Raw genomic sequence first — 10,267 nt, 5'->3', positions numbered from 1 at the left:
GGCACGTGATGGAACGGGGTCACGTCATAAACATACCCCTCCTCCTGAGGGCACCCCTCCCCCTAGAGGCTGTTAGGGAAGCAGTGTCCAGCTGCCTCCTCCGTGAGGAAGGAAGGGGCTGAGGGCTCCCGGGGACCGCCCACCTGCGAGGTGGCTCAGGCCCTCCAGGCTGGTGGGCAGGTTGCTCTGGGTGCGCTGTGTGTTCCGCAGGTGCAAGGTCTGCAAGGCAGTCAGTGCCGGGAGCTGCCTGTGGGGGGATGCGGGGAGACACTGCCTCAGGACAGGGGCAAGGCCTGAAGGTGGGTGTGGGCAGGGCAGGCGGGATGCCTGGTGTCACCCAGCGAGGCAGGTGGGTATTGACCCAACTAGGCCAGGTCTGGTGGGGAGGGTGGGCGCCCACCGGAGCTGGGCATGCAGCAGCGGGTTCCCGTTGAGCACAAGCGTCTGCAGGTGCACGAGCCGGCGCATCTGGGGGGGTAGGCTCTCCAGGCGGTTCTCGCTGAGGTCCAGGTACAGCAGGTCAGTGAGGTTGATGAAGAGCTGGTTGGGGATGGTGTCGATGCTGTGGGCAGAGGGCCGGCAGTCAGGGCTGTGCTCTGCTTCTGGGGTCGGCCACCTCCCCGGCCCAGCCCGGCACGCGGCACCTGTTGTGGCTGAGGTTCAGCACCAGCATGTTCTTGGCGTTCTCCAGCTCCCGCGGGCACTCTGTCAGCTGGTTGTAGCTCAAGTCCTGGGGAGGGGGTAAGGCCGAGTCAGGGGTGGCAGGGCTGGCCCCACCCCGCCAGGCCTGCACCATGCTCAAGGGTTGGGATGGGTGCTGAGAGGGCAGCAGAGGAGGAGGTTTCCAGGCCAAAGGGAGCCAGTGGGACCCTGGGAGGAAGGGGCTTAAGTCAGGGAACTGAGCAACCTTGGGCAAGGCATTGTCCATTGGATGCCTCCAGTTCCTTCATTTGTACAACAGGAAAACCATGGCCCCAGGGACCAGGGCAGTGGGGGTAGGGTCACTGAATAGTAGGGTTCACTACCAGATGGTGGGTGACCACTGACCAGGACCGAGAGATCGTCCAGCTTAAAGATATCATCAGGGACTCCTGAGTTCTTCAGACTGTTGGCTCGAGCCACAATGGCCTGGGGATAAACCACGAGAGTCCATGAGCCCTGGCTTCCACTCCAAGCAGAAGCAGAGGTCAGGGAAGGATACCTTCTCCGTAAGCCCACGGGAGGCCAGTCCTGAGTGCTCTCCCACTCTGGCCTTTGCTTGTGGTCCCTCTACTTGGCAAGCCCTTCCTACGCTACCAGTGAGCTCCTATCCACATTTCAAAGCCCAACTCAAACGTGCCCCACAGCCCAGCACACAGAAACACAGGGAACTTTTTCTGATGGAATAACCCCTCTTCCTCCCAGTTCCATAGGGCAAGATAGGGATGGAGCTCTGAGTCAGAGTTTCTGGCACAGATGGAAGAAGGTTGGACCAAAAGCATCAGAGTATAGACTCACAGCAAGCCTGTTTTCTGTGCCCTTAGGGCTGAAACCTGCTCAGGCTCTCATGGTACAGGACGTCAGTGTAGGATGGCCACGGGGGAGGGAACAGACCAGGGGATGGCACCATGACCACAAGAGACAGAAGGAGAAACAGGAGCCACCACTGCGGCTCCCTCTGCCCAATGTCTGCGTGGTGACACCCTGCCACTTCATGGTGGTCACTGAAGGGCCATCTTGGAAAATGAAGAACTCAGGTTTAACCCGAGTCCAGAGGTGTGCCCTTCGCATCTCAGGGCTCCAACCTTAAATGGGAATGACCATTGGAATGGCCTGAAGATCTGGGATGGGAGGTTCCATGGAGAACAGCAGGGGGACTGACCCACCCAGACGACCTCCCCTGCCCTGCCCCAGCTTTATCACTGGGGATAAACCACAGGCAAGTGACCTGCCCCCGTGCTCAGTATCCTCATCTGTGAACTTGGTGGAGGTCGGGATCACATGAAAGACCCTTGAGAAATAGCTAGAGTGCTGCTCGGCCAGGATCAGCTATCATAGCAGTTCAAAATGGATCAGACTTAGGTTTTTTCACCTTTTCTCCTATGTGTTACTCAACTCAGGTCATTACTGCATGCTCTCTCCCCCCAACCCACCTAACACCGGGGTGTACAGAGGTGCTGGCCTGGCCCCCAGGCCCCACCCTGAGTTCTGCAGTCTTGGGCGGCACTCACCCGCAGTGATGGCAGGCTGGACAGCTCCCCGTGCAGCGTGGTTAGGTTGTTGTGGCTCACCGACAGGTGTTCCTGGGCCGGCACAGGGTGCAGAGGCTCAACAGGGTGGGCTGGGCGTCCACAGAGCCCCCACTGGCACCACAGCTTTCCCCTGTCCAGGGACCCTCCCATAGAGCCCCCAAACACCACCACAGCCTTGCCCCACCCTTGGCAACCCAGGTCCAGTCCACTCTTGCACCTTTCCTCTTTCACAGACCTAGCCTCTTCTTGTATACCTCCCGGGATAGGGTGCTCATCCCCTCCCCACCAGTTCTGCTTGTGACAGGCAATGTCCTGCACAGGCTCTGCCCACCTGGCCAGCCCCATCCACCAGGACCCTCCCCTGCCTGCCCAAAGCCTCTTACCAGCTTCTGCAGGGATGCCAACTCCTCTGGCAGGTAGCAAAGGCCGGTGCGGTTTAGCTTCAGCCATCGCAGGCTAGTCATGGCCTTGACGTTTTCAGGGAAGTAGCCACCCTGGGGGTATGTCACAGTGAGGCTGGTCTGGGTCATGGTACCCTTGCTCTGCCACCCTGTGGCCCCCACTGCCTGTGGGAGCCTTTGGGGGGCAATAGTCACCTCTAGTTGGTGTGACCCCAGACACATCACTTAGCCACTCTGTCTCAGTTTCCTCACCCGAAGAATGGGGCTGATGAAAGCCCCCTGATGATAAAAGCGTTCTGAGAACCCACTGGTGATCAGGATGGCTGCTGACCTAAGACCCGCCTCTCCTGCTGGATTCTCGGCCCAGAAAGGCTTATTCTAGGTGCCACCCCACAGTCAGCTGTGTGGTTGGACCAACTCGATGTCTTTGCCTTGCATCCAAGCCCTGTCTGTGCAATCTGTCGAACTGCATGCACCCTGTGCCTCTGCCAAGGTCCCACCTGTGCTCTGCCAGCCACCCCCTGCATGAGGCCCCAGCTCCCCACCCTCTCCCACACAGGCATAACTTATTCATTAGTTCACTCACCCATCTGTCCCCCAGACTCCAATGCCCACCTCAGGACCCCAGCCCTGTGGCCAGAAGCCTGGGGAGGCTGGTGCCCCTCCTCCCTACGGCCACATTCCCTGCTGGTGACTCACTCTCCTAGACTGGAGAGGACACTTGGGGACTCCAGGTGAGGACGGTGGGGATAGAGAGAGAGGAGTGTGCATGGCGTCAAGTGTAAGTACACACAGGAAGAAAGGGCCTGTCTCCTCTGCCCTGACCCCAGACACTGCCTGGACCACTGGACCCTGCAGACCCAGGCTGGGGTCGGCCCACTCATTCTACCTGCAGCCCTGAGGACCCTCCTCGAACCAGGCCATCTCTCAGGGCCTTCTCTCTGGTCACCAGCCCTGCAGCCTCATTCTCAGTTCTCAAGAACCATTGCCCCGCCCCGAGGCTGGGCTGGTGTACCCAGCGGCCCTGGTCCAGCAGTTTGGCAGCTGCTCAGACAACTGGCACCCAGGGCCTCGCACACCTGCCCAACACGCCCTCCACAACTAATCCCTGCCTCCAGGGGTTTCAATGTAAGCCCCTCCACCGGACGAAAAAACAAGGCTCCGAGAGGGAAGTGACTTGCCTAAGACCACACAGGATGCGGGTGGCGGGTGCCGGTAGCGCAGAGCCGGCGGCGCAACCATGAGTCAGGGCCCGGCTTGGGCTGTGACCTCACAGGGGCGGGGAGGGCTGGGGAGTCGCAAGCTCGAGCTCCGACCGGGACCCCCGGCCGGCCTGCCCGGGCCAGGCGCCAGGACCGGACCCTGTGGGCAGACCCCGCGCGCCCCGGGGCAGCTCCGGGACCCTGCGCGCGCCCGCCCGCCCCGCCCGGCCTGGGCTGTCTACGCGGGCGCCGGGCGGAGGCCTGGGACGTCGGCCCGGGGCGGGGTCTGGGCAAGCCCGTCCACGGTCCCGGAGGCGCAGGAAACGGAGGGGCGGGCTGGGGGTCCCGGCCGCCGCCCCGAGGCTCACCTTGAAGTCGTTGCCGCTGAGATCCACGCCGCGTACAAACGGCAACACCCCGGTGCCCTCCATGGCGGCGCTGGGCTGAGGGGAGCGGACCGCGGGCGGGGCCTGGCGCTCGGGGCGGGGACCGTGGAGCCGGCGGGGCGGGGAGCGCGCCGGCCCCGCCCCTCAGCCCGGGCCGCTCCGGACGCGCCCCGGGCCAGCCCGGGGGCGCGGGGCCCCGGTGCCCCGAAGGGCCTTCTCAGCCCGCGGCTATCCCTGCGCTGGTCAACGCCGGGGACCCGGGTGGTTCGGGCGGCAGTGGGAGTAGGACGCCCGGGTTCTCGTCTGGAGCCACGAGCCTCTCTCCGAGAGACGCTCCGGAGCCAGTACCCACACTCCTAGGCGTCCCGGCTCAGAGGCGAGCCCGGATGCGCGGTTACGTGCCCGCTTGCCCCTCGAGGGAGGCGTCCCTGGGCCGGCACATGACGGTCCCAGTAGGTGACAGGACCAGTATCCCCTTCACGGGGGAGGCGGCCGCAGACTACACTGACCAGGAGCTCCACCTGATGCCTCCTTAGCTGGGAAAGAGCTCGCGTTCCCACCGGCCGAGTCCGGGAGCACGGCCCTGCGCCTTTAAGGCGGTGCTCGCCGAGGAGCCCCGCCCCGAAGGGCGCTCGGCCGCCATTGGCCGAGGCCGCTACAGAGCGGCACGTGGGCACGGGCCTTGAGCCCTCTGATTGGATTCGGGGCCTGTCCGTCTGCGAGCCGGGGGCCCGCGCCCGCCCCAGCCCCAGGCCTCGGCGTTCGACTCCCGGGTCCTGCACGTTCTATTCTCAGGCGGCCCCGGGGCGCGGCCCGAGCGGCCCCCTGCGTCCCCGGGCCGGGGCGCCGAAGCCGCGACGCAGGTACGGCCGGGACGCGGGGCGTGGCCTTCACCGGCCGCGCGGATACGGCCGGGAGAGAGTCGTATCGGGTCGATCTCTGGTCGCTTCTTGGGCCCATCCCTGCGTTCCCCCGGCCTCGGTGTCCTCGCGGCCGGGACTTGGGGGAGGCTAGGGGAGGCCTGGTCTTTCCCTCTCCCCTTCCCTGGTTAGGGTCTGCGCGCCCTGGGTCAGACAGGAGGGGGTTTTGAGCACTTTACAGTTTGGAGGCGGTTGGCAGTCCTGATGAAGGAAGCCGCCGCGGGGCCACGCTGGGTCAACCCTCTCCGTCGTCTTTCCTATTTTTAGCTTGGGAAAGGGGGGCGGGTGCGGGGCTGCAGGCCCCACCTGGCAACCGGGCTCCGGCACCCGCTGGGAGCAGGGCAGGCAGAAGTCCTTGGGGCTGAGTTGGCTCTGAGCTCAGGGTCATCTGTTCAGGCATCCTCAGGATAACAGTTCTGCCTGGCCATCTGACTGGTCCCCTGGGCTTGTCCCTTGGTCACACACCCCGTCAGTGCTCAGGACCTGAGGGCTGGGGCTCAGCCTGCCAGGACTGGAGAGATGCCTGAGGTCCCAGCCACTGGTACTTCTGGGTTCCGCATGTCTAACGGTTTCTCGTGGCACCTGCTCCATCTTACAGACGAGCTAAGAGTATCGGGCACACTCAGGCCCTCAGCTCACCTGCTGTGGCCTGGGATCTCAGCAGCTGAGACCCCTCCCCACCCACTGTTGTCCCTAGCCTCAGAGGCCCTTGTCCAGGGCATTGGACCAGCCTTGTTGTGGTCTTTAGAGGCCCCTTACACCCTGTCCCCATAGCGGGCTCTTCAGCCTTGTCTGACACATACCTGTTGACAGCCAGCCCTTGCCCCCCGGGGTGTCCTGGGCCATCTCACCTGTCCTGTTCTCTGATTTGGTGGCCCTGCCTCTGGGGGCTGCCATGCTGAGATATGGGGGTAACTGTGGCCCCCTGAATTTCACTGAGGTTCCCTCAAAGGCCTGAGAGGCTGTCCAGTGCAGGTTGCCTGGGTCCCCAAGCCGTGGTCTTCTCTGGGCCTTAGTTTTCTCCTGCAGGGCCTGGTTAGGAACCACGATAAGGCTGCTCCTGGGACCTGGTCATAGGTGGGGTCCGAGTCCCCACCACTCACTGTGTGGTCAGCAACCTATTTCTTTGTAAATGGGGATGGTGCTGATAAGACCGACCTCATGATCTTTGGCAACATCAGGGGGCCTGGAAGGTGGGATCGGGGAGATTGTCTCCCTTCTCTGACCTGCCATGGGCCTTAGGGTCTTTCTCTGTGAGCCCCTTGTCATACAGATGGGTTGTTTGCAGGTTTTGGTGGAGGGAGGTCTCTGGGCCAGCTCCCAGTCTCCTCCCAAGAAAACCTGCAGGCAGCCCCTTTCTCATCAGAAATTCTCTGGAAGCCCCCTTGTGACCCCAACTCTGACCGTAGGGCACCTGCCTGGATGCCAGGCCGGCCCCTCACTGAGTGGCCCCTGCACCCTGGCTCCCTTACAGGCAGACTGACCATGGCGGAATTCTCCCAGAATCGGAGCAAGCGGCGTGATGGCGAGGTGCTGGGCGGCGCTGTAGACTTCCTCCTGGCCAATGCCCGCCTGGTGCTGGGAGTGGGTGGGGCTGCGGTGCTGGGCATTGCCACCCTGGCCGTGAAGCGGGTAAGGCTGGGCTGGCCCGCTGACATGGACTTCACAACAGGGCTGGGGAGGTGGGACTGCCTGAGACCGCACCTGCCCCTGCCCCTCACCTGGTTGGCTCTGCCGTGGCCGCCCAGGCCTCAGATGCCCTCACCTGTGTCCCTCTGCCTGCAGCTCATTGACAGGGCCACCAGCCCCCGGGACGAGGACGACGCCAAGGGGGATGCCCCATGCCTGGAGGACAGCTGGCAGGACCTGAGCCTGCTCAAGGCCACCCCACGCCTCCAGTCCCGGCCCCCGCCCGCTGCCCTCAGCCAACCGGTGCCGCCTCCGGCCCCCTCACTCTCTGCCCCAGGTGAGCGGCGCCCCTTCCTCTCTGACCTGGGTGGGTCCTGTTTCGGTGGTCACATTTGGGAGATGTAGCCCAGGTCCTGCCCTGGTGACTGTGTGACCTGCTCGGGTCCCTGCTCCCTGTGGGCTCCCTTGTGTGTTGGATGCCTTCTCCCTCCTACATGGTGCTGAGGCTCCAGCCACCAGGACGTGAGACCATGGGGGCTGGCCCCAGAGCGAGGTGGCAGCGTTGTGATGGCAGGGGCCCTCACCTGGGGAACCGAGAGCTGGGGTTTCAGCCTCAGGGTGTTGGGAGGGGCCTCAGATGGTGAGAATTCATCACTGAGCTCAGTACCATCTCAGGTGGTCCCATTACAACCCCTCTGACCAGCCCCTGGTCCCTTCCCTCTTCAGAAGGGCCCGCTGACATAGGGCCCCAGACGTCGCCTCAGCTTAGCTCGCCGGCACCGCCACTGTGTCTGATGTTCCAGGAGAAGCTGCTGGCTTTTGAGCGGGACCACGTGACCATGCCAGGGGCTCACGTGTCTCTGGCCAAGCAGCTGGTGGGCGACATTGCCCTGGAACTACAGGCCTACCTGCGGAACAAGTTCCCAGACCTGCCCTTTGGGGCGCTCGTGCCCGGCGGGCCGCTCTACGAGGGGCTCCAGGCGGGGGCTGCAGATCCTGTGCGGCTCCTGGTGCCCCTGGCACTGGAGCCAGGCCTGTGGAGCCTGGTGGCTGGCTTGGACACTGTAGCCCAAGACCCTCGCTGCTGGGCTGTGCGTAGGACTCAGCTGGAGTTCCGTCCCCGTGGGAGCAGCCCCTGGGACCGCTTTCTGGTGGGCGGCTACCTCTCCTCCCGGGTCCTACTGGAGCTGCTCCGCAAGGCCCTGACTGCCTCCGTCAACTGGCCAGCCATCGGCAGCCTCCTCGGGTGTTTGATCCGGCCACGTGTGGCCTCGGATGAGCTGCTGCTGGAGGTGCAGCACGAGTGCCTGGAGCTCACCATGGCTGTGCTGCTGACTGTGGCTGGAGCCCAGGATGGAGACCTCTTGCTGGCCTGGCCCCTGGAGGGGCTGGCCGGGAACCTCTGGCTGCAGGACTGGTACCCAGCTGAGGCTGCCCGACTGCGGGCCCTGGATGAGCAGGACGCTGGGACCCGCCGTCGGCTGCTGCTGCTGCTCTGCACTGTCTGCCGCGGTCACCCGGCTTTGTGGCGGCTGGGCCGGGACCGCCTGGCTCAGGTGGTTCTGCACCTGGGTGAGCAGGAGGCTGACTGGGCCGAGGCGGCCCTGGGGGAGCACTTCCTGCAGGCCCTGGAGCTGCTGCTGGGCAGTGTGGAGCGGGCCAGCCTGCCCAGCCACTTCAACCGTAGCGTGAACCTCCTGGATGGCCTGCGGGAGGAAGAGATCGACGACCTGGGCTTTGCGCTGTACCGTGGCCTACAGGCCCCCGAGGGGCTGCTCTAAAGGGTAGACGCAGCTGGGCAACACCCGACACCGCCGCTTTTAGCTGGAACGAGGGGGTGTGGGCGGCCCTCTTGGCCTGCAGGAGCTGCCGTGAGTCCCAGGCAGGGATGAGGCCACTGTCTTTTTCTGTCCTGAGGGTGAGTCATGCTTCCCTCAGATGCGGGCATCTCCAGGCTGCTGGTGCTTGGTGGTGGACAGTGTTTGGTCCCTCTGGGGCTGGAGTCACCTGGGATCCTCAGAACATAGCTTTTGGCTGACCCTCAGGCCTGTGTTTTCCGTGCTGTGTGCCTGGTTTGCTCTCTAGCCTGGACTAGCGAGGGCTAACCTGGGGGAAGGCCCTTCCCCTCTAGCCACGGAGGCCCTGGGAGGGCTCTGTCCTCACTGGGGGAGCCAAAGCTCTCTGTGCTGCTCACCTGGCTCAGAGTCTAGGGTACCCCTGGCTGCTGCCAGCCCAGCCCCCACTGTGCCAACACCAGCTGTCCTAGCTGACCCTGTGCTCTCCCTGGAGCTGGTGGGGGCTGGGGCGGGGCGTGTTGTCTGCCTCCCCTCCCCGGCATCTCTCCTGTCTCTGGTATCCTTCCTGCCGAAGTAAAGCTATGCCGCAAGGACTGTGGATGAGAATAAAAAAAACTCAAATGTCAGTGAGACACGTGTTGGGCTCTTACACGCAGCCATTTGAGGCTCTGTGAGCTTGGCCAGAGGGGCTTGGGCTCTACCTGGAAGCAGGAGACTGACCTGGAGTGGCATCTAGCTTTAGTAATGGGCACCAGCTGGTCAGGGTTTCCTTTCCTCCAAAAAGCATGACCCCTGGAGCCCTGTAATCTGGACGGGTGGGGCTGCCAGGGGGCCCTCTGGCCAGCAGTGGTCCACATGCAGAGTTATGGACCCTCGAGTGGAGGACAGGCTCCCTGCTTTGTACAGACAGGGATGCAGACGTATCTAGGTGTCCCTATGGGAGCTGTGGCTCCCATGTAACCCCATGTGGCAGACGAGCCGGGGAGGGCTTGGGGCCACATGGGCTTGGGGTGAGGCCCCACAGCTGTGTCAGGCCCCTCCTTCCTGCCCCATGTGTCCTGAGGCGACCCCCTCCCAGCTGGGATGTGGGGACAAGGCTGGAGGAGGTGCTCTTGAGCACTGGTTGCAGGGCCAGTGGCCTCTGCGGATCAGGAGGGGCTTGCCTCCCGGGTGTTCCCATGGGCTCAGTGGCTCTGCAGAGGGGCAGAGGGCAGGAGACTGGCTTCCCCAAGGGCTGTTGGGTCACCTGGTTCAGGAGCTGCCTGGCCTGAGTGCCCTTGGTGGTGAGCAGCTGTGATGGTAGCAAGGGGACAGGCTGGAGGTGGGGCAGCCTTGGCCTCCTCCCTGCAAGATGAGGGTTCCAGAATACCTACCTCACAGGTGGGGGTGGGATGTTAACCCAGTGCTGGCACAGCAAGGTGCCCCTGAACCAGTGACTAAGACAGACGGTCCAGCGTCCGCCAAAGTTGGGGTCCTCTGGAAAGTCTGTCCAGACGAGACAAGTCCTTTAATGGATTCACTCATGAGCAGGATCCCTCAGGACAGTGCATCACATCCAGAGCTGACCCAGCCAGTGGTTTCAAAAAACCGTGCTATTATTAAACAGAAAAAGGCCCAAAGTCTGCATGGGAGCTCTCTCGCTGAGGCTGCAGACTGGGGGCCTGCTGGGCACACCCACACTCAGGTCCCTGGGGATCTCACC

The 10,267-nt window shown here is 63.5% G+C and overlaps 2 protein-coding genes across 3 annotated transcripts in view; one reads left to right on the top strand and one right to left on the bottom strand.

Moving 5' to 3' along the window:
• Nucleotides 1-4,364, bottom strand: part of FLII (FLII actin remodeling protein) — an 11,930-nt gene extending 7,566 nt beyond the window's left edge. For both annotated transcript variants that reach the window (XM_020914084.2, XM_070479229.1), the window contains exons 1-7: nt 4,203-4,364; nt 2,615-2,725; nt 2,211-2,282; nt 1,048-1,128; nt 645-730; nt 401-562; nt 144-247 (exon numbers count right to left, since the gene is read on the bottom strand). In XM_020914084.2, coding sequence (XP_020769743.1) covers nt 144-247; nt 401-562; nt 645-730; nt 1,048-1,128; nt 2,211-2,282; nt 2,615-2,725; nt 4,203-4,265 — 679 coding nt within the window. In that variant the 5' untranslated portion in view covers nt 4,266-4,364. The remainder of the gene's footprint in view (nt 1-143; nt 248-400; nt 563-644; nt 731-1,047; nt 1,129-2,210; nt 2,283-2,614; nt 2,726-4,202) is intronic.
• Nucleotides 4,365-4,831: 467 nt separating this feature from the next.
• On the top strand, nt 4,832-9,191 carry MIEF2 (mitochondrial elongation factor 2). Its single transcript, XM_020914140.2, has 4 exons — nt 4,832-5,083; nt 6,615-6,772; nt 6,926-7,106; nt 7,496-9,191. The coding sequence occupies exons 2-4, from the start codon at nt 6,626-6,628 to the stop codon at nt 8,548-8,550; spliced, it is 1,383 nt and encodes a 460-aa protein (XP_020769799.1). The 5' UTR covers nt 4,832-5,083; nt 6,615-6,625; the 3' UTR covers nt 8,551-9,191.
• The last annotated feature ends 1,076 nt before the right edge of the window (nt 9,192-10,267 follow it).

This window comes from Odocoileus virginianus, chromosome 17 (genome assembly GCF_023699985.2).
Source record: "Odocoileus virginianus isolate 20LAN1187 ecotype Illinois chromosome 17, Ovbor_1.2, whole genome shotgun sequence".
Taxonomy (NCBI): Eukaryota; Metazoa; Chordata; class Mammalia; order Artiodactyla; family Cervidae; genus Odocoileus; species Odocoileus virginianus.
Note: the sequence above shows the minus strand (reverse complement) of the source record. Positions and strands in the feature narration are given on the sequence as shown.

Excerpts from the sequence above, each read along its gene's own strand:
- MIEF2 (XM_020914140.2), top strand. The coding sequence starts at position 6,626 with ATGGCGGAATTCTCCCAGAATCGGAGCAAGCGGCGTGATGGCGAGGTG. Across the intron at positions 6,773-6,925 it reads CCACCCTGGCCGTGAAGCGG|CTCATTGACAGGGCCACCAG; the intron begins GTAAGGCTGGGC and ends CTCTGCCTGCAG. Across the intron at positions 7,107-7,495 it reads CCCCTCACTCTCTGCCCCAG|AAGGGCCCGCTGACATAGGG; the intron begins GTGAGCGGCGCC and ends TTCCCTCTTCAG.